This window comes from Desmodus rotundus, chromosome 6 (genome assembly GCF_022682495.2).
Source record: "Desmodus rotundus isolate HL8 chromosome 6, HLdesRot8A.1, whole genome shotgun sequence".
Taxonomy (NCBI): Eukaryota; Metazoa; Chordata; class Mammalia; order Chiroptera; family Phyllostomidae; genus Desmodus; species Desmodus rotundus.
The window spans coordinates 111,691,535-111,713,749 of NC_071392.1; the positions used below are offsets into that span (position 1 = coordinate 111,691,535).

General features: G+C 43.3%; 1 protein-coding gene across 2 annotated transcripts in view; it reads right to left on the reverse strand.

The window, feature by feature from the left end:
• Positions 1-1,155: 1,155 nt before the first annotated feature.
• CNBD2 (cyclic nucleotide binding domain containing 2) overlaps positions 1,156-22,215 on the reverse strand; it is a 74,643-nt gene continuing 53,583 nt past the window's right edge. The window contains exons 12-14 of one of the 2 annotated variants that reach the window (XM_053927292.2): positions 17,356-17,519; positions 5,852-5,948; positions 1,156-1,307 (exon numbers count right to left, since the gene is read on the reverse strand). In XM_053927292.2, the coding sequence (XP_053783267.1) occupies positions 1,254-1,307; positions 5,852-5,948; positions 17,356-17,519 (315 nt within the window). In that variant the 3' untranslated portion in view covers positions 1,156-1,253. Of the gene's footprint in view, positions 1,308-5,851; positions 5,949-7,405; positions 7,725-17,355; positions 17,520-22,215 lie in introns of those variants that run through there. The other variant, XM_053927291.2, reaches the window with a different exon arrangement.

A 22,215-nucleotide genomic window follows, 5' to 3' on the forward strand; every position in this document is an offset into this window, starting at 1 on the left:
AGGATCAGCCCCATCACCATACCTCCACCACAGCCACCCTGATCCAAGCCACCACGATCTCCTACTTGGATTATGTCACTACCCTCACCCCGCCTCCCCCTTCCAATCTTGTGCTTCAACCCCAAGTCTGTACAGATCATATTACTCCTCTGCTAAAAACCTTCCAAATGCTCCCTTCACATGATCATGAGCTGGCCCCAGGCCCCCTCTGCCCTTGTCTCATTTCTCTCTCCTTTGACTCCATTCTAGCTACATCAACCTTATGGCCGCTATTTAACCAGGCTGTGCACCCTATCTCTGCCTGGGAGGTTCTTCCCCCATATACCTGCATTGCCCATTTCTTCACTTCCTGTACTCACCAATATCATCATCTTGCAGTAGCCTTCTCCAACTACCTTTTACAAAGTAGTAACCTCTAACCCATCTGCATCCCCCACTTACCCTAATTTTTCTTGTGTCTTTTTTGTTTTGACTATCGATCCAGAATACAAACTTGGTGCCAAAGGCTTTGTTTGGTTTGGTGCTGTATCTCCAAACCCTGACCAAACTCCCTCTCCCCACAGCATATCTGCTGATTGGAGATACGCTGATTAAATTCATCTGGGTTTTAGTCCAGTTCTGTCAGCTCCCATACGCCTCCCTATCTAATGGAGATGCCCAGGAGCCTAGAGACTGAGGGTCAGAGGACAAGCACTGGCATAAGGAGGAGGAAGTAGGCAGCCAACAGAGAAGCTCCAGGGATCTTCTCTCAAAGAGGCAGAGGGCCCCATGAGCCGGTAGTTATTGTATGATCCCAGAATAATGTGTGAATGCAGAATGATTCATTGGTAAGAGCTCTTTACACGTACAAATCCCCCAGCTGCTGTGATCTGTTAAACTAAGAAATGCCCATAGGAGGACTTCTCAATTTCACTGTGGGCAGGGCTGGCCTGGCGGCCCTGTTGGTCTGCAGGGCTCATGCACCTAGTACCTGTACCATTTTGTCCCCGTCTGCCCCTTTTCCTCCCACCTCAGGCATCTGCTTTCTGAAAGTCAAATTCTGAATATGGTGTTTTATGTGGACTACTTAATTTTCATGACTTAATGAAGTAGATGCTTTTATTATTACCAGGGGAAATTGAGGCAAAGAGCAGTCACTTACCTAATGTCATGCAGCTGATCTGGAGCAAAGTGACCTAAATCCATAGCTCCTGCTCATAATCCTGCTCTGTGATGTCAGTAAAATCAGACAGATGGACAGGAAAAGGGCTGGTTTAATTAGGAAGAGACTTCCAGAGGAGCGATGAGCAATTCCTCTCCATCTCCACCTTTCACAAAACAAGAGAAAGTCTTTAAAGGTAGTGTGAGTTTTAAGTTATGACAGGAAGAAGGACTTCCTGATAGTTATCCTTCAAGATAAAAACCTGCTCTCCGGAAAAGATATGGTGTCAGTTTCTATCCATCAAAATGATAGATGATCAGTGTTGTTAGTGCTTAAAGGCCGAGAGTCCACTGCCTTCTTCCCTATGATAAGCCTTCAATAAGGGATGAGGAGGGAACAGCCCTCATCTGCCGCCAACCACTCTACATACCAACTTTGTGGTATCAGAATGGACCTGAGGCTGAGAAGTACAGAATCAAGTAGAATAGGCAGACCCCTAATTTAAGGTACCCCCTAAAAAGGGAACATACAGTAAACTGAGTAGAAGGCACATCTGAAAAAAGGAGTGAGGATAAACTTCCCCAACCTCTTAGGGTAAGAAAAACTTTGTTACTCTCCTAAGGGACTAAGCAGATTCTTCCTTTCAAATAATAAAATACCATGTTTCTCTTTTTGCTTTGACCATCAGGAAGCTCAAAGCCAGATTTTCTAATCATCATGGCTAATGCTTATACAAAAATCCATGTTGACTTCTTCCCTTTTCTTCTTGGTCTTAACTATATAATTGCTAGTGAAAGAACATGTTTCCCTTCACCCTTGGATATCAGGGAGCTTATCATTGAATTTTAAAATCTATTATCACCTAATTACAAAGTTAATTAGAGCTAATATTTATTCATATCTGTATTAGCTCCCCCTGTATTTTCTTTTTTCAGCTATACTTTTTATTTTGAAATAATGTCACACTAAAATTGCAAGAATGGTATAAACCACTATAGAAAATAGTATAGCAGTCCCTCAAAATATTAAAAATGAAATTATCACATGATATAGCAATTCTATTTCTGAGTATATACCAAAAGAATTAAGAGCAGGGTCTTGAAGATACTTGCACACACTTGTTCATAGCAACGATATTCACAATAGCCAAAAAGTGGAAGCAACCCAAGTGTCCACAGACAGATGAATGGATAAACAAAATATGGTGTATATGTATAATGGAGTATCATTTAGCCTTAAAAAGGAAGGAACTTCTGCTACCACATGGATAATCCTTGAGAGCATTATACTAAGTGAAATAAGACATTTGCAAATGTCTTATTTGTAAAGACAAGCATTGTAATTCCACTTATATAAGGTATCTAAAGCAATCAAATTCATAGTGACAGAAAGTAGAATGGTGGTGGCCAGGGGCGGGGAAAAGGAGGAGGAAGGGGGAGTTATTATTTAATAGGTACAGAGAGTCAGTTCTGCGAGATGAAAAGTTTCTGGAGAAGGATGGTGGTGAAGGTTGCACAACAGTGTGAATGCACTTAATGTCACTGAACTAACTATACACTTAAAAATAGTGGAGAGGGTAAATTTTACATGTACTATATGATTTTAAATAATTTTTAATTGCAAAAATGGTTTAAAGAACTCCTAAATACTCTTCACCCAGATTCTCCAATTGTTATCACTTTGCTGTATTTGCTTTGCCATTCTAAATATACAAACATGTTTCTAAATCATTCGAAAGTAAGTTGAAGAAATCCTCTCCCTTAATGGCCAAGTATTTAAGTGTGTACTTCTTAAAAACAAGGAGATCCTCCTACATTGACTCCGTACAGTTACCAACATCAGGACATTCGCCATTAATACAATACCATGATCTCAACCACAGTTCATCTGCACACTCACCAAGGGTCTCAGTAATCCATTTTCTTCTTGATTCTGATTTTCTGTTGAGGGTGGGGAGGCTTTGAAAGTAGAAGAATAGGTTGGTGCAAAAGAAGAGAGAGAGAGGGTCAGGGGCCCTGCACAGCCGTGGGTTTGGTGGGAGACTTGAAGAACACTTCCTGGACTCCTCAGATTCACAAATGAGAGCAGTGAAGCTCCAGAAAGGGAAGGAGCCTGGCTGAAAGTCACTCAGCACATATCCGACATACCACCTTTCCCCTGTCCCCAGCTCTCCCCCAGGGCTAAAGCCCAGAGCCTTCAGCAGCCACGAAAAACCCTCATTTTAGCTTTCTGCACCTAGAAACTGCTCGACCTCATTGTTAGCTCTGAACCAGTGATTATTACTCAGCACCCTTGTGGTTAAACCCCTAAATCCCTAAAGAGCAGAAAAGCACCACAGCAAAATGGCCTCTGGTGGTACTCCAGGGGTTGCAAAGGGACCCATCTCATCCCTTAGACTTCCTGTTACTGGAAGGTAAGATTTTTCCATGTGTTTATAAAAGGAATAAAAGATTTAAAGAATGCTTTTGCTTCCAGTCCCAAGATGAAATCTTAAACACTTCCTATAACAAATACTGGCAATGTCTCCCATGTTTATTTTTCAAATGGGTTTTTTCATTTTCCTCAAACAGTAGAAGCTGTTAGTGCTGGGGGCTATATTTTTGGCTCCAGCGGCCCGGGTGTGCCTCTCCAAGTATGACTGTGCTTATTTACATATGGAAAATCATTGCAGAGGGTGATTATATTCTCTCCAGCACAGTTCCCGGGTTATGTGTACAGAATTGCTTTTTTGAAAACAGGTGGCACATGTGGGCTAGATGAATAACGTGGTGTAACAGTACATACACTGTAATGCCGACTGCCTAGGAGGGCACCGGAGTGCAGAGAAAGCACAGAGATTTCCTGGAACCACCACCTGACTGTCCAGTGAGCTTAGACAGGCTTTTGCCTCTGTGGGCCTCAGGCTCTTCATCTGTTAAATGGGGACAATGCCACCCAGAGAGTTGCCAGGACATATTTTCAGGGTAAGTGATAGCCTCTGTTGAGTGCCTGACATAATGCCTGGCACATGCTGGGCACCCAATACCTGAGCCTGGGTCCTTCTCCCTCATGACAGATCACTGTGGGCTTCCTGACCCCTGGGTCTGTACCCAGGTGGGCAGTGAGGACCTCTCAAGACATAGCACTCAAGACATAGTTTGTTGCTAACACTTGTGCTGAGGGGTATCATATTTGCTTCTCTGAATGAGCAAATAAATCCTGATTTGTCCTCCCCTGCCTGATTCTGATTCCTGCTCCATATTGCTGTGTACGTGGGAGAGGCGGAGGGAGAGAGAGACTTGAGAACCACTGCTCATCCTGAAACTCACAGCTTGGAAGCTAGGAGGCTCTCGCACTCTCACAAGCAATCACAAGCCCTCCCCACAAGGTCCCACCCATCCTTCCTGCAACAGCTCGCTCACCCACAATGTATGCTGATGCTTTGGTGACCTGCCTATGCTCTCTCCCCCCAGGGCTTCCCCTTCATGTTGATAGTAATCATTTCACTTAGTGAAGAGTGTGGGGGTTGGGCAAGATGCCAGCCAGGACCACCTCTCCCCAAATCTCTAGGGGAGGACCTTTATCACTGACAACAAAGGCTTAGCCTTACAAAGCCACTGAAGGGGGAAGAGTGTCTCCAGGTGGCCAAATTGGTCTCAGTCAAAAAGGTGATAATAATAGCTAGTGTGTATTGAGTACTTACTCTGTACCAGGGACTGCACGTGTGTAACCCAAATATAACTGGGGCCTCTTGCTGCCCACTGTCCATTTGGTTACTGAAGTCAAACAGCAGTACTGCCTAAACCTAATTAAGAGCTATTCAAATGTGTATTTGGCTTCTCAAGAAAATGCCAAACGAGAAACACATCCTCAATGCACAGAAAAGCTCTTTGAAGTTCTCTTCAGACATTTCTCACTCTCGGGTTATTCTGTTACCTAGTGGCTTCAGCAAAAGCTTTGCTCTTTCTCTGCTGCCCTCAAGACTTCCCGGAGGCCAGCCCCACGCCTGTCTCCACACACACAGAGCCTTCTCCCTCAGGTTGCCCTGCTAGTTAGTGTGTTCTGTCATGCACCACTCTCCTAGGAAACAGGATCTGCCTCCTGTTCTGGAAATATTTTCTCTCACTTTCCAAAAGGTGGGATCCAGGGGTCTTGGTGAATACAGTCCTCTACTTTGCAGTACATGTACCAACTCTTTTAATCCTCAACAGCCGTTAAGTGGTGAAACTGGGATCTTAGCCCAAAGGCCATCAGATTCCACAGTCAGATGCTTAGCCAGATGGCTGTCATAGAATAAGTGCTCAGTAATAAGCTTCTCTCCCCATCATATCTGATCAGAACCTGTAAGGGCTTCCTATTGCCTAGAGTAGGGGTAAACAAATTATGGCCAACAGGCCAAATCTGGCCTGCCACCTGTTCTTGTAAGTAAAGTTTCATTAGAACACGAAAGCTGCTCTCACCATACAAAGTTGAGTAGTTACAACAGAGACTGTATGGCTGGCAAAACCTAAACTATTTATTATTTGACTCTTTATAGAAAGGGGTTGCTGGCCCCTGGACTAGAGAATAAGAGGGAACAGAGGCTGCCTCTTCTCTTCCCTTGAATCTGATACGGAGCGAGTGCTTAATAAATAAATTTCAAATGAGTGAACAAGATGTACACACCATCAGTTTACAGCCACACCCCTACATGTAAAGAGATCCCAAATAAAGTCAGACACTCCCACTCACCTGGTTCCATAGCAGTGCCACCCCATCCTTGTAGGTCACAGACAGCCCTTCCAGGACTACCACAGATGTCTCAGACTCCTTGACTGACCTTCTGGAGCTATCAGGGAAGTCGAGAGGATTAATCCATACTGCTCCTCTACCCTTTTACACCCATATCCCTTCTGATAGAAAAATGTCACATTTCTCCTCCTTTGCTGTGCATCATAGTTTTTTTCCTTTTTATTCGACATACAAAAGAATGTTGAATATGCTTTTCAAACTATACTCACCCCTTACTCATGAAAACCATTGATCTTGCTCAACTTGCTCACTTTGCCCCTGGAGAACCTGGGATGCAGGTAAAGGACTCAAGGTGCTCAAGGGGGTCCAGTGAGATGGAAACAGAGCCAGCATCTCCAGAGCTCCCAATGTCCAGCTCGGCACTAAGTCCCTCAGACCCCACTCCTTGACAGGGGTGGTGAAGGCGAGTGTTTGCGTGTGTAGGGTGGGAGAGAGTTCATCTCACTCCTGGTGGCCAGTCAATGCTCTTGTGCTGTCACAGCCTCCACCAGACCCCTTGGCACTGTCCAAACTAAATTATGGGGTTTCCTAAAGCAGAGAGGTGATCGAGCACTGCGTGTGTGTTCCTGAGGCTAAAAAAAGGCAGGAACTCTAAGTTCTAGACCCGGGCTACCCACAGGAGAGCCAGCTCAGGTCAGTGAGAGGTGGCTTCAGATTTAGGACCCCTCCCCAGAGGAACTGAGGAGCCCTCTTTAAGTCCAACCAGCCACCTCCTTGTCGCTGCCTCCTCTCTCTCATGCTGCTTGCTTCTCATTCTTGACCCAGGATGCCGCTCCTGTCACGCTTCCCACCTCTCTCTCTCTCTGGCTTCTTACAATTCCCTCCACAGTCCTGCCCCTCTCCAGTCCCTGGCAGTCTGAAAGAGGTACTTGGTGAGAATTGACAGAATAGCAGTTTGCAGGCCCAACACAGCCCACATATGTGTTTTGTTTGTCTAACATGGTATTTCAAAAACAATTTGAATTAGTTGCTCACATTTAAAAACCAGTAGGAATCTTCTTAAATACTGGGTTTCCTAGTTCTCTTGAAAAATAGACCAGCAGCAACAACAGGCCCAACTTACTTGCACTTACTTCCTGGCATGGCATCGATTGACTGAGTCCAAGCAGCAGCTGCTCCATCGAGATAGGAATGTGCACACCAGTCCCAACCACCCCGTTGCCTCCCTAGTCCTTCTGCTTTGCCCCTTTAGATCACTTGTCTGGCCTTGGAAGGCATTTAAGTTCACAATCTGTCTTGCTCACTTTGATCTGAGTCCCTCTGTGTCTCCCATCCACCTTGGTAGATAAGATCCTCCCACCCTAAGACCCGGCCTCCTGACCATCTACTCACTCAACTCCATAAGTGTCAAGGGAGACAGTGCCCCAGCTGCTGCCCTCGGACACCTCTCCAGACCCACAGCTCAGCCCCCATCCACCCTCCACTCCAAGCCCCACAACTCCCATGGTGGTCATTCAGGAAACACGGTGGACAAACCTACGTCCTTTATTGGGTTTAAACCAGGACCCCGGCATTCTTGTACTGAGGCAGGAGTTCTTGGATTTTGTACCGGGGTGGTGTGATAGCTTGGACAATCCTCAGAGGGGGGAGGCATTTCTGGTGTGCCATAAAAATGGGATAACGACGTTTAGTCTTCTTGTTGAAGCTGTACAAATCCAGCGTCAGAGACTTGGGGTTGTAGATTTCTTTCTTCTTGCGCTGGATTTGGGTGAGTGGTAGATGTTGGCGAGGCCCCACCAGCAGCCTCACCAGGTCCTTCCGAAAGACATTCCAGCTGTTCTCCATGAGGAACTTCTGGCACACATCGTCATCACTGAAGGTAAAGCACAGATGCTGAGGTTCTCACGCCCGCTCCTCCTGTCCCTCTGCCCCTCCAGCCTCGCCTCCCACCACTCTTTGCAATCCCTAAACACAATGTGCTGCTTTCCACCTCGGTGCCTTTTTCCAGACTCTTCTTTCTGCCTCCTTTACCTTTCCACACTTTCTTCCCCTAGACCTGTGCTGTCCCACACAGTGCTTATGAGACACATGTGGCTTCTGAGTACCTGAAGTGTGGCCATTCTGAATTAGAGATGTGCTGTGAGTATAACACATACCCCCGATTTCAAAGACTTAGGACAAAAAAAGAATGTAGAGTACCTTATTAATAATTTTTATGTTGACTACATGTTGAAATGATAACATTTTAGATATACTGAATTCAATAAAATACATTATTACAATTAATTTCACCCATTTTACTTCTTTAATGTGGCTACTGAAATTTTTAAATTACATATGTGACTAGTAGCCATCAGGGAAATGTAAATCAAAGCCACAGTGAGATACCACTTACACCTGTTAGAACAGCTATAATTAAAAGGACAGATAATAAGTGTTGATGCGGATGTGAAAATACTGGAACAGGGGTTCCCATACATTAATAATGGGAATGAAAACTGGTGCAGCCACTTTGGAAAACAGTTTGGCAGTTCCTCAAAAGGTTAAATAGAGTTAACTTATGACTCAGCAAGTCTACTCCTAGGTATATACCTAAGAGAAATGGAAACAAATGTCTGCAGAAAAATTTGCACAGGAGGTTCACTTTCAGTCAAGACAGAGGCATAGGTAAACATGCATCACACTGCTCACAACTATAGCAAAAAATACAACTAGACAACAAAACAGATATCACCCAGAATTGTCAGAAAATCAAGCTGTGTGGTAGTCTGACAACCAAAAACAACTGATCTAAAGAAGCCACATTCAACCAGTTGGGTAGGAGGGGCAGAGAGGTGCAGAGATTGGAATGGGGAGTCCCACATCCACGTGTGGTGGATAAAAAATGGGAGGGAAACCTCAGGAGCGGGATCCCATCTCCAGTCCAGACCACCCAGCCCAGAGGTCCAGTGCCAGGAAGATAAATCCCCATAACTTCTGACTATGAAAACCAGTGGGAGTTGAGATGGCAGAAGAAACTGCAGGATTCTCAAAAGACTGCTCTTAAAGGGCCCCCAACAGACTTAGGACTCACACAGACCCACCAGCTCTGGGATTCAGCACCAGGGCAACAGCTGGAAGGGCACCAATGGCATATGGGGAGAAAGTGAAGTGTGAGTTCTGGGAGACAGCTTCCTCCCAGGGAAAACTCCAGAGGCCAAGCAGTGGCATTGTTCCCTCTTCAAACTCTCCCCCATACAGAGCAACAGAGCAGTGACACAGGTTGCCCTGACCTAGCAATTACCTAAGGCTCCACCCCATGTAGCTTGACAAGTGCACCTTTCTACAATAAGCTATGCTACTAAGACAGGAAGTCAAAGCAGCTTTACATAATACATAGAAACAAACACAGGGAGGCTGCCAAAATGAGGAGACAAGGAAATAGGGCCCAAATGAAAGACCAGAACAACACTCCAGAAAAAGAACTAAGTAAGATGGAGATAGGCAACCTATCAGATGCAGAGTTCAAAACACTGGTTATTAGAACGCTCCAGGAACTCAATGGGTATTTCAATACCATAAAAAAGACTCAGGCAGAAATGAAAGTTGCATTAAGCAAAATAAAGAAAAATCCATAGGGAACCAACAGTGGAGAGGATGAAGCTAAGACTCAGATCAATGATTTGGAACACAAGGAAGGAAAAAGTACTCAATCAGAACAGCAGGAAGAAAAAAGAATTCACAAAACAAGGATAGGCTTAGAAACTGCTGGGACATCTTTAGGTGTACAGGACAGTGACTCAAACAGCTGAGCCACCCAGCCAGGGCTTATGGGACATCTTTAAACATACCAACATCTGAATCATATGGATGCTAGAAAGAGAATAAGAAGAGTAAGAAATTAAAAAACTTATTTGAAAAAATAATGAAAGAAAACTTCCCTAATCTGATGAAGGAAATAGACATACAAGTCCAGGAAGCACAGAGAGTCCCAAACAAGTTGTACCCAAAGAGGACCACACCAAGACACATCATAATTAAAATGCTGATGGTTAAAGATAGAGGATCTTAAAAGCAGAAAGAGAAAAGCAGAGAGTTACCCACAAAGGAGTTCCCATAAGACTATCAGCTGATTTCTCAAAAGAAATTTTGCAGGCTGGAAGGGACTGGCAAGAAGTATTCAAAGTGATGAAAAGCAAGGACCTACAACCTAGATTACTCTGTCCAGGAAAGATATCATTTAGAATTGAAGGATAGATAAAGTGCTTCCCAGACTAGGTAAAGCTAAAGGAGTTCATTATCACCAAGCTATTATTATATGAAATGCTAAAAGGAATTATATAAGAAAAAGAAGATCAAAACAACGAACATTAAAATGGCAATAAATTCACAACTATCTATAATTGAATCCAAATAACAAACTAAGCAAACAAGCAGAACAGGAACAGAATCATAGATATGGAGATTATTTGGTGGGATATCAGTTGGGAGTGAGAAAGGGGCGAATGGAGGGAAAGTTGCAGGGATTAAGAAGCACAAATTGGTAGGTACAAAATAGGGGTATGTTAAGAACAGTATAGGTAATGGAGTAGCCAAAGAACTTGTATGCATGACCCATGGACAAGAACTAAGGGAAGGGATTGCTGGAAGGAATGGGGATACCAGGTAGAGAGGGACAAAGGGGAAAAATTGGGACAACTGTAATAGCATAATCAATAAAATAGATTTTTAAAAATTCTGTACAAGAATGTTTATAGCAGCATTGTTCATAATAGCCAAAAAGTAGAAACAACCCAAATATCCACCATCTGATGAATGTATAAATAAAGTATGGAACATACAAGCAATGGATATTATTTGACAATAACAAGGAATAAAGTATTGATACATGCTGCAATATGAATGAACCTTGAAAATATGCAAAGAAGCAAGTTATAAAAGACCACATCTTGTAGGATGCCACTTATATCTAGTAACAGACATTTCTATAAAGACAGAAAGCAGAATGATAGCTGCCTTGGACTGGCCTTGGTGTCCCTGTTCCGCTCTGCCCCTTGCCCTCACAGCAGGTAAGGTTGGGGAAAGCAGGGGAGGGTGGTGTAGGCTCAGCACTCATTGGTTTATTTCCTTCTGAGACCACAGCAAGGGAAGGGCATGTTCAATTTCCATCAACTCACCTGTACTCTCACCTAAGGAGGCAAGCCTAATAAATCACAAACAGGTTAGAACATTCTTCTGGCTACATTATTTGACCAGAACAGCGTCCACTTTGATTCAGAGAGATCAACTTAATAAAAATCCCAGAAATTGAAGTAGGCCACAAACTAGTCCCATTGATCTCAGGAGTGCATCAAAGTCAGCTCCCACCAGCTCACGGGAGCCAACTGTGTGCATCTCTTCTCAACTCCATGTTCAGTGATACCAGGTTAATAGCTCGAAACTGGGCATGGTGGAAGTGTGTACACCACAGAAATTGGCAAACACTTCAAGTCAGGTTTATCTCCCAACTCCCAGAGAGTTTGTGTTTAAACATTCACTCGCATACCACTGGGAAGTCTTCATTTAAAATTTTCCATTAACTTCCAATTTCTTACATAATAAATAACAACACTAACTCTGCCTTAGCACTTACCATGTGCCAGACACTTTACATTTGTTAATTAATTTAATCCTCATAACCACCTCAATTCACAAGCATGGTAACTGTGGCCAAAGGGGCTAAGGGACTCACCAAACCCTGAGCGGGGCAAACAGATGATTACAAATTCTTAGGGGATTTTCTTTTTCCAAGTTAAGACAAACAAAATTCCATGTTACCTCCAGATGCTGATGGTCATACCGAGTTCTAGTCTAGTTTTTCACTAAATGAGGTAGCTCTTCTAGAGGCCTCAGCTTCATGCAGGTGTTTTAGTTCCAATCCCTGACTCACATGAACTGAAAGTATCATCTACCCTTGCAGGATGTACAACTTCAACCCAGGATCCCTTTAACTCCCATCCTTGCTGGGCAATCCCAACACTAGATTCCCCTCTGTGCTTTTGTTTTTAGGTTCCTCTTCATTTTGCCATTGGAGATTTCCCTTCTTTCTTGTGATTATTTTCTACATGACACTCCCTGTGTCTGTAGGGAGAGAGATTTAGGTTATCTAGCCCGAAGCATTCACAGGACAGGTGTCCTGGCCAGTGACTATGTGACATAAAGGATGTCACAGAACCTTTCCTGGGCCTCACAGACCTCAGTTAAAACATGAGGATTTGAGCTAGATAATGGATATGATTTCTGCCTGCTTTAGCAGTTTAGAAAACCAGGAGTTCAACAATTAATGAATAAGTCAGAACTCAGTCTGTCAGCATTATAGATGATTGCAGCGAAGTGCTGACTGGGCAGCCCCAACATCTGCCACCCTCAAACCTATGGAAACCTTTTCTGAATTTCAATTCAACAGACGTTAACTGACACCCATCATGTTCCAGGCATTATGCAAGGAGCTAAGGCTCTTTAAAGGGTTTCTTGGGCAGATGGCTCTAAATAGCCATTTTCTATATGGGTAGTACACAGAGAATTGTGGCATTTTTGAACTGCAAGGAACCACCACTGTTTCCCAACTTGTTTTTCTCACAAAACCCCCCCAATTTGGGCCATATCTATCTAGTATCTGTTTTTAAATTTACTAATGACTTTTCTTAAATCTACTTAGTTTCTTCCAATTAAATATTTACTTTGGCTTTGTTCTAAGCAACAAAATTTGTCACATCATGGGTTTGGTGAGTGAGCCATGTTATTTTTCTAATTCACACTAGAATAAATACATAGCTGTTAAAAGTAACAATGTCAATCAATTATCTTGTAAACCTTCTGTGAGTGTGTTCCATACTTTAGAGAACACTGTTCTAGTCTAATTTTCGGGTTTTGCAGATTGGAGTCTGAAGCCTAGAGAAGGGAAATGATTTATCCAAGGTCACACAGATCCCATATCAAATCCTTTCAGGGGCTTATGGGACATAGCTACAGATCTGCCTGCCTTCACACCACCTCTAACACTGGAATCACTGGCTTCCAACACTTGCAAGCAAAACCAAGTCTGATCACAGTATCACCACAAGAAAAGAAAAAGGAGGAGGATGCAAAATTGTATAATCCATATGATCCCTGTCAAAAAACTTTGTGTGTATGAATAATAAGCGATAGATTTGGTGCATATCTGTGTGGTTAAAAAATACTAAAAAGAAATACACAGAATGTTAATTGGGATTGCTGAAGCAATACAAATGATTTTGGTTCTCACCTTTTTAAATGTTCAGCATTTTCTAATTTTCTGCAATGAGTATGCCCCACTCATTCAACAATTATTGAGCACCTACCAGGTACTGTACAAGTGCTAGAGATGAAAGACTGGTAAAACACAATCCCTGCCTCTGTGAAGCAATTAACCAGGTGGCGGGGAAAGAACTACAAACTACACAGCTCTCAACAGCTATAATACAACACGTATGGTCCACGGTAGAGCTGTGGAGGGAACATGATGAGTGTACAGAAAGGGATACTAACCCCACCTGGGAGTCAGTCAGGAAAGGTTTTCTGGAGGAGATGATTCTTAAAGGATGAGCAGGGATTTATTAGAAAAAGAGGGACAGGGTTGGGAGATGGCATTTTAGGCAGAAAGGCCTACAATGGCAAAGGCAATTATGTGTAGGGTCCATGAGGCCATCTGCCTGGGTTGCTGAAGTGGGTTAGAGGTGGGGCAGGAGGAGCTGCAGGGCAGTTGAGGGGTCAGACTATGAAGAGCCATTTATGTGGCATTGAGCCTGTACTATATCCTATAGGCAGTGAGATACCACTGAAAGTTTGTTTGTTTGTTTTTAATGAATTTATTCATTTAATTTTACAGAAAGAAGAGGGGGGAGGAGAAAGAGAGGAAGAGAAACATCAGTGTGTGAGAAACATCGCTGTCCTATGTGCCCTGACAGGGGACGGAACCCACAACCCAGGCATGTGCCCTGAAGATATCCAAAGGGTATCTTTGCCCATGACACACAACCAACCAAGCTACATGTGTCAGGCTACCACTGAAAAGTTTTAAGCAGTAGTGTAACATGGCCAGATTTAAGTTTTAGCAAGAGCAGAAAGGATCTAGTGAGGAGAATATTGAGGCAGGGTTACCAGTGGCAAGACTTGTAGAAGTCAAGGCTGGGGGTCCCAAAGTGGGTGTGGGGGCATGTCACCCAGGGAGATGAATAAGATGAAAGTAGTAGGAGTATATAAAGAAAATAGTAGGACTCAGCCCTGGCTGGGCGGCTCAGTTGGTTGGAGCATTGCCCCGTACACCAAAAAGGTTGTGGTTTGACCCCTGGTGGGGGTGCATACGGGAGGTTTGATAGATCTTTCTCTCTCTCTCTCAAATATATAAACATATCTTCAGGTGAAGATAAAAAGAAGAAGAAAATAGTAGGACTTCATTTTTATTTATCTTTGTCTTATTGTTTTTAAAGATCTATTTTTTTAAATATATTTTATTGATTATGCTGTTACAGTTGTCCCATTTTCCCCACTTCACTCCCCTCTGTCCTGCTCACCCCCTCCCTCCCATAATCCCCCCCACAGTTCATGTCCATGGGTTATACATATAAGTTCTTTGGCTTCTACATTTCCTATACCATTCTTACCCTCCCCCTGCCTATTTTCTACCTATCATTTACGCTACTTATTCTCTGTACCTTTCCCCCTCTCTCCCCTTTCACTCCCCTGTTGATAACCCTCTATGTGATCTCCTTTTCTGTGGTTCTGTTCCTGTTCTAGTTGTTTGCTTAGTTTGCTTTTGTTTTTGTTTTAGGTGTGGTTGTTAATAACTGTGAGTTTGCTGTCATTTTACTGTTCATATTTTTTATGTTATTTTTCTTAGATAAATCCCTTTACCATTTTGTATAATAAGGGCTTGGTGATGATGAACTCTTTTAACTTGACCTTATCTGAGAAGCACTTTATCTGCCCTTCCATTCTAAATGATAGCTTTGCTGGATAGAGCAATCTTAGATGTAGGTCCTTGCCTTTCATGACTTGGAATACTTCTTTCCAGCCCCTTCTTTTGAGAAATCAGCTGACAGTCTTATGGGCACTCCTTTGTAGGTAACTGTGTCCTTTTCTCTTGCTGATTCTAAGATTTTCTCCATCTCTTTAATCTTGGATAATGTGATTATGATGTGCCTTGGTGTGTTCCTCCTTGGGTCCAGCTTCTTTGGGATTCTCTGAGCTTCCTGGACTTCCTGGAAGTCTATTTCCTTTGCCAGATTAGGGAAGTTCTCCTTCATTATTTGTTCAAATAAGTTTTCAATTTTTTGCTCTTCCTCTTCTCCTTCTGGTACCTCTATAATTCGGATGCTGGAATGTTTAAAGATGTCCTGGAGGTTCCTAAGCCTCTCCTCATTTTTTGAATTCTTGTTTCTTCATTCTTTTCTGGTTGGATGTTTCTTTCTTCCTTCTGGTCCACACTGTTGATTTGAGTTCCGGTTTCCTTCCCCTCACTGTTCGCTCCCTGTACATTTTCCTTTGTTTCTCTTAGCATAGCCTTTATTTTTTTATCTAATTTGTGACCAAATTCAACCAATTCTGTGAGCTTCCTGATTACCAGTGTTTTGGACTGTGCATCTGATAGGTTGGCTATGTCTTGGTTGCTTGGTTGTCTTTTTTCTGGAGATTTAATCTGTTCTTTCATTTGATTCATTTTTTTTTTTTTTTGCCTTGGCGCACCTGTTACGTAAAGGGGTGGAGCCTTAGGTACTCACCAGGGCAGGGTAACACTGGTTGCTGCACTGTGATGCTGTATGTGGGGGAAGGTCCAATAGGGCGCAATGGCACCTGCTCCACTCTCTGCCAGTTTTCAGTCACTCCCTCTGATACCCACAAATCAAATTGGGCCCTTCTGGTGCTGCTTCCTGAGTGGATGGGTTCGTGTATGTTCTGGGACCCTGTGGGTCTCTCCAACCAACTCTCCTGTGAGGCTGGGAGTTTCTCCCACTGCTGCCTCAACCCCAACAGGTGTTTTCAATCAGTGGTTTGAGGCTTTATTTCCCCAGGCTGGAGCCCTGGGTTGCGGGGTCTGTCACCTGGTCCACCAGCTGCTACCTTGCTGGCCAGCTGCAGCTTTGCCCACCCGGCTCCACAATCCGCCACCTGGCTGGGTCCGCCAGTTGTCGCCACCTTGCCTTGAGTCCTCTCCACCCGGTTGCCTGTCTGCGCCCCTACTACCAGTCTGGATGAAAGTTTCTTCTTCATCTCCTTGGTTGTAGGACTTCCATACAGTTCGATTTTCTGTCAGTTCTGGTTGTTTTTGTTTTTAAATTGTTGTTGTCCTTCTTTTGGTTGTGTAAGGATGCACAGTGTGTCTACCTATGCCTCCATCTTGGCCAGATGTCTCTTAAAGATCTATTTTTATGTTTATAATGTACATGATATATAGTACAACAGAATGTGGATATATACATAAAATTTAATTAGCACATGTTATTTATATTACATATATATTCTTAGAGAAAATACACTCAAATACTTTTTAGTAACAGAGTGTAAGATCAAAACAGTTTTGTGACCTGGTGTGGGCAATAGATTAATTTTTACATAAAAAAATAAAGTGGTTTTTTTACATTATAAAAGTATTCACTCAGGAAAATCTGAAAACTAGGTAAAAGTAAAAAAAATCTTTTACTGAATCTTTCAAGATAGATATTTATCTTTTTTAATTATGAAAGTAATATACCATCATTACAGAAAATGTGGAGAATAAAGGAAAAAAATCCACTTAGAACAGCACTATCTGACACCACTTTTACCAAGTATATCTTTTCCCCTCATTCTAAAAGCAACACATGCTCACTGCAAAAACAAAATGAGAGGAATGTGTAACTGCAACTAGAAAGTCCCTTTTAGTCCCACCTTCCGGAGAGAATAACAATTACCAATTTGGCAATACCACAGCAATTATCATTTTTGCCTATCTCCTTCTAGATTTTTTGCTTGTGTTTTACAAAGGCGTAGTCATGGTATAAACACAATTTTGTGCCCTGCCCTTTTCATTATCATCACATTACCCATTTCACCCTCTTGCTACTAGAGCTGTTAAACTTTTTAATTTTAATGAAACAGTTATATCCCATCAAGTGAATGGACCACAATTTTCTAAACTATCCCCTTATAACACGTGTGGGTGGTGGTGGTTGTTTTCTCTCTATTATGCTTATACTGCTCTGAACATCCTAATGCATGCAATTTTCCCCATAACTTAGCTATACAAAGATAAATTTATGGAGGGGACCATTGCTTTCAAAGGTAAGAACAGTTTTATGGCCCTTGAAACATAATAAAATTATATTGTCCAAAGGATTGAGCCCATTTAGAGTCTAGCAACAACTACCAGTTTCATCCCATCTTTGTCAGCATTAGATATTAGCATTTTATTCTTTCTTTTACTAAAACAACAGGCGAAACTGTGTTCATTTGATCCAGTGGGGTGTACACACATGTCCAGCACTGACCTGGGGTACTTGATCTTGAAGCTGGACAACTTTTCTGTTACCTCGCTGTCAATCAGGTCACAAAATTTTTCTTTCCTCACAGTTAACAACTCAACTCCCAGGCTCACAAGGATCAAGGGCCGTGTGTCTTGTTGGCTGCTTGGGAGGAGGATCTGGTGAAGGCCCTAGAGAAAAAAAAGTCTCAGAACATTTGACCTCAGATATCATCTACTTCTACTAGCCTATATTCTAGCTGGGAAAAACAAGGCCACAAACAGGAAGTGAATCCATCCCGGGTCATTCAGCAAATAACAGGGAGGAGTCCAGGGCTCCTTTTGCTCCATGACATCCAATCCTCCCACTCCTCAAATTAGAACAGCCCTTAAGGCATTTGTCCCTGTCCTACCTGCAGGCAGCTGGCTCTCTCCCAGAATTGTATTTAAGAGTCACTCTCCAGGGGATGGCATTTTACGTTTTCCCTAATATCCAATCTCAACACTTCCTTGTACCAATTAAGTCTGTTTTCTCTTCCTTAGAATTGTGACAAAAATGAAACAGCTAGTCCTCCTTTTCTAGAGCTTCCCTTTGCAGCTACCACCCCTTTCTATCCTTTTCTGCAGGTCTTGGCTCATAAATGCATGTTCCCACATAGCCTCAGTTCTCTCTTCATCCTGCATAAACTTTGGAGGCCACTGGCCTCCTCTCTGCAGCTTATGATGCTCCTTTGTCTCCCTGGCATGGATTCCTATTTGGTTATATCTAGAAAGGAGGTGGAAGTCAACAGGCATACCTGGTTGTTTTGCAGAGAGTATAACCCCCTTTTAAGGAGATATTACCCTGAGACGGGGCCAAGCCCTTGTTGCTGAACTCCCAGTCCAATGCTCACTCCTCAGCATTCTCAGCTATTAAGACTCAGGTAGTGAGGGAAGAGGAGGTCAGTAGCCCCAGAGTCTCCAGTGTCCTGCTCTTTAGGGCTTAAGCAGAAAGGGGGCCATAAACCAAGAGAGTGCTCTAAGAAGGCCACTGGGATCGTGTAAAATCCTGGCTTCAGAAGGAAGAGCCAATTGTTTACTTGTTATGTGACTTTGGGCAAGTTACACCTCCCTGAGCCATCTGTGAAACACTCTCTGAAGGATTCTGAATTTGAAAGATGTGAAGTGGGATTTGGGACAGCAACCCTCCTCCACCATTTGGGTTCTAGACAGCTGTTGAAGGTCCAAATAAGATAGTATGTGTAAGGACATTCTGGGTCACACAAAGGACCTCACACATCAGTTATGCTCGGTATAGTGGGCGTGAAACCCCTTCTGTAGGGCCAGACCTTGCAAAGAAACCATAATGGCTGCCCTTTAGCTCCTACTGTATGGTAGAAATATATACACATATGTATAGATGTGTGTGTGTGCGTGTGTGTGTGTGTGTATAGTGAGGAATATATTATCATCCTCAAATGTAGAAATTGAGGCTCAGGAAAGGAAATTTACTTGCCAAAGGTCATATACCTTGTAATTAACAATGATGATGACGACGATGGCACCAGCTAAGTTTACTGAGCATTCAATAAATTTCAGCCCCTCCTGTAACTTTTGTGTATATTACTCATGTAACCCTCACAACAGCCCCAATAGGTGAGTCCTCATTTTATAGAGGATTCTGCTGAGGTTCAGAAACGTATCCAACATAACAGTGAGGAAGCAATAAAGCTAGGATTTAAACCCAAGTCGTCTGTCTTCAGAGTTCATGCTTTCAACCACTACACTATGAGGAAACTAAGGCACAAAGAGGTTAAGTAACCTTCCTAAGAACAGAAAGTGGTGAAGCCAGTATTCGAACCCCATGACCTGTTCAGGGCCTCACTAAGGGCAGCACTGCCTTCTGGCACTCCTACCCACCTCCAATCCACCCCCAACACTCTAGCTGGGGAGCAGGTCCCCCCTCTGCTTACACCCTTCAAATAGCTGAAGGCCAGGGCTATCTGACCCTTGCTGGCCTCTTTAGCCTGAGTTCCTATTGCCCTGCCTTATTTACTCTGTTCTAGCCACGCTGCTCGCCTTTCCAGTCCCCTCAATGTGCCAAGCTCTTTCCCACCTCAGGCTTTGAACTTGCTGTTCCTTTATCTGGAACACTTGCCTTGGGTTATCCATAGTTTGTCCTTTTAATCATTTAAGTCCCAGCTTAAATACCATCTCCTCATAGCAGGCTTCCTTGACCACCCTATTTAAGAAGCCCTCCCACCCAACCCAGCTTTCGACTCTGTTCCTAACAGCAATTTGCAATTTTCTATGTGTTTGCTAATTCATCTGTGTATTTTCTATCCCCAGACTAGATCGTAAGCCCCAAGAAGTCAGGAATGATGTCAGTTTTCTCACTGACACTGGGAACTGTAGAATGCTTGGAGCTCGGTAGATGCTCAAGAAATACCTGCTGAATGATGCTCAGATGTAACCACAGAACATTACAGCTGGAAACTCACTCAGGTGAATTTCCTAATTCTCTGATGAGAACACAGATTCAGTGAAATAAAGTGACTTCCCCAGGCCACACAGCTGGCTAATCAGAAGCAAAATGAGAGTAAGACACCACCCCCTCTCAATGTGTCATGTTCCTTCTGCTCTGTCCATGGCCCTGACCTGCCCAGTCCTGACCACCTCTGAGGCCTCAGGCTGCCTGTTCTCTGGAGAAGCTCATTCCCTAATGCCTCCTGGTTCAACACCTAGGTCTCTGCTCTGGGACCCAAGCTCTGCTTTTTCCAGGTCCAACCCAGCTCCACCTCCTGCTCCTGAGAATGAGGAAAATGTGATCTCCCATCTTCTGGTCAGTGATATAGTAACAACTATTACCATTCATTATCCTGTGGATAAAGCCAGGGCCTTGAAAGCAGGGAAAGGGTCTTACCAAAGGCATGTCCACAAGCATCTTCATTAAAAGGGTCCTGTTAACAAATATTTGTGGGGGCCCTTCTATGCACTGGACTCTGTGTGGTGAATGAAGCAGTCAGGTCCTTGCTCTGAGCCCCACCCAAAGCCGGCCAAGTCTTCCTAGAGAATCCAGTCCAAGGTTCCTATTCCAAGGTCCCTATTGCAGGCCCTCTACAGTATGCATCCTGTTGTTCTTCTACCATCTTACATAGCCTCACATTCCTCTCACCATCTACCAAATGGGACAATGACCTCCCTGTCCTCTGGTGCCTCCGTTCAGCCCAGATGCCAAGCATCCCCAGCTCCTCCACCTTGCAGTGTGCCAGGTGGCATTCATGGGCCAGGCACCAGGCCTCAGGCAGCCTGTGTTCAGTCCAGAGCACCTCACTCAGAAACCCTGACGAACTGCAGTGAAGTAGACAGAAAGAAGGCTGGAAACTACATCACATGAAGACTAACTGAAGGAATGGAGGATGTTTTGCCTGAATAAGAAAATAAGTAACAGCACATTGGCACTGTGCCTGGCTCCATACGTGCTGAATGAAAAACAAAACAGCATTCTCTAAATACTTAGGGGCCATCACATGGCAAGGAAGCTGATTTCTTCTGTTTTGTTCTTGGGGAATGGACTATGGTGGGGCGAGGTGCGGGGAGCTAGTTAAAGTTGCAGGAGGCAGAATTTTACTGAATAAAAGAAGAAGATTCCTAAGAGCTCGATAATATTCGATCAGCATTCACCGTGGGCTGAGGTAGTGCCTAGAGCTGCCAGACAGTACAAAGACACACAGTCCAGCAGGGCAGAAGCAGTAAAGAGCCTGCCACCACATGGGTGAGAAGGGCGTGATGAGGACTCTGGTGACACTGTAACTGAGGAACACTGGAAAGAGCACACATAAGGGAGCAGCTTTCCAGGCTAAGACGACTACACACAGGGCTCAAGAAGAGGACTGTAGAGATGGAGTGCCATTCTCGTCACATACTCCACTTTTATCATGTCATATCAAGGGGACACACTATCTACCTGACTTATTCCTGTAGATGTTGGCCTGGATCAGCTGGCTGTAGTAATGTTTCTCAGGTTTTACCTCTGCAAAGTGACTTTTTCCCTTTCCATACAGTACTCTTTGGAAGGAAATCACTATGTGTAGCCCACACTTGAGGAGCAGGGAGTTACAGGCATCCTCTCCTTCAGGGCAGAGTATCTACAGAAAGTATTTGGAATTCTTCTGCATAGAGGTTTGTCTCTTCTTTTTATTAATTTATTCATTATTTATGCATTGCATTGGTATATCTTCATGGATGTTTATTTTATACTTTGAGTACTTCTGGCACTACAAAATACTCCAGTTTCATCCTGAATATTTCCTGCCCTAGTCCTAAAATCAATCATTTCCCAAGAGCCTTTTTCTTCTTGTTGAAGAATGGTATTAGACACCAAGATCTGGGTGCTAAGTGTGATCATTGCTATAGGGATGTCATTTCTTCTAGGTCCTGTCAGCTGACAGGGCAAAAGATATATGTTTAAACATATGTTGATAAATATTTCTATATGTAATTATCTGTATCAATATTAAGGTAAACATGAGTACATACTGATGTCTTCAACTCTAATCCATTACCACATGGATCATTCTAACCTCTTGCCCTTGCTTATCTGTAAATTTCCATTCCAGTGGTGAGATACCTGGCTCCTACCACCTGCCATTCATTTATTTAATTGATCCATTTCAGTATACATGTACAGAAGTATCAATTGTTAATCCATACACTGATGGGAAACAACTTTATCAACTAGAGTACAATGCTCATGTGCAGTTCCTTTTGCTATCAGCCTTACAGACTCCAGGCATCTCCAAATACTTAGGTCCTCAGCACTTTTTTCTCTCATCCCCTTCACTGAAGTGGTTTCATTCATTTGTAATATTGTTAGATTTTTCTGTCATAGTCTATACCTTCCTGGGAT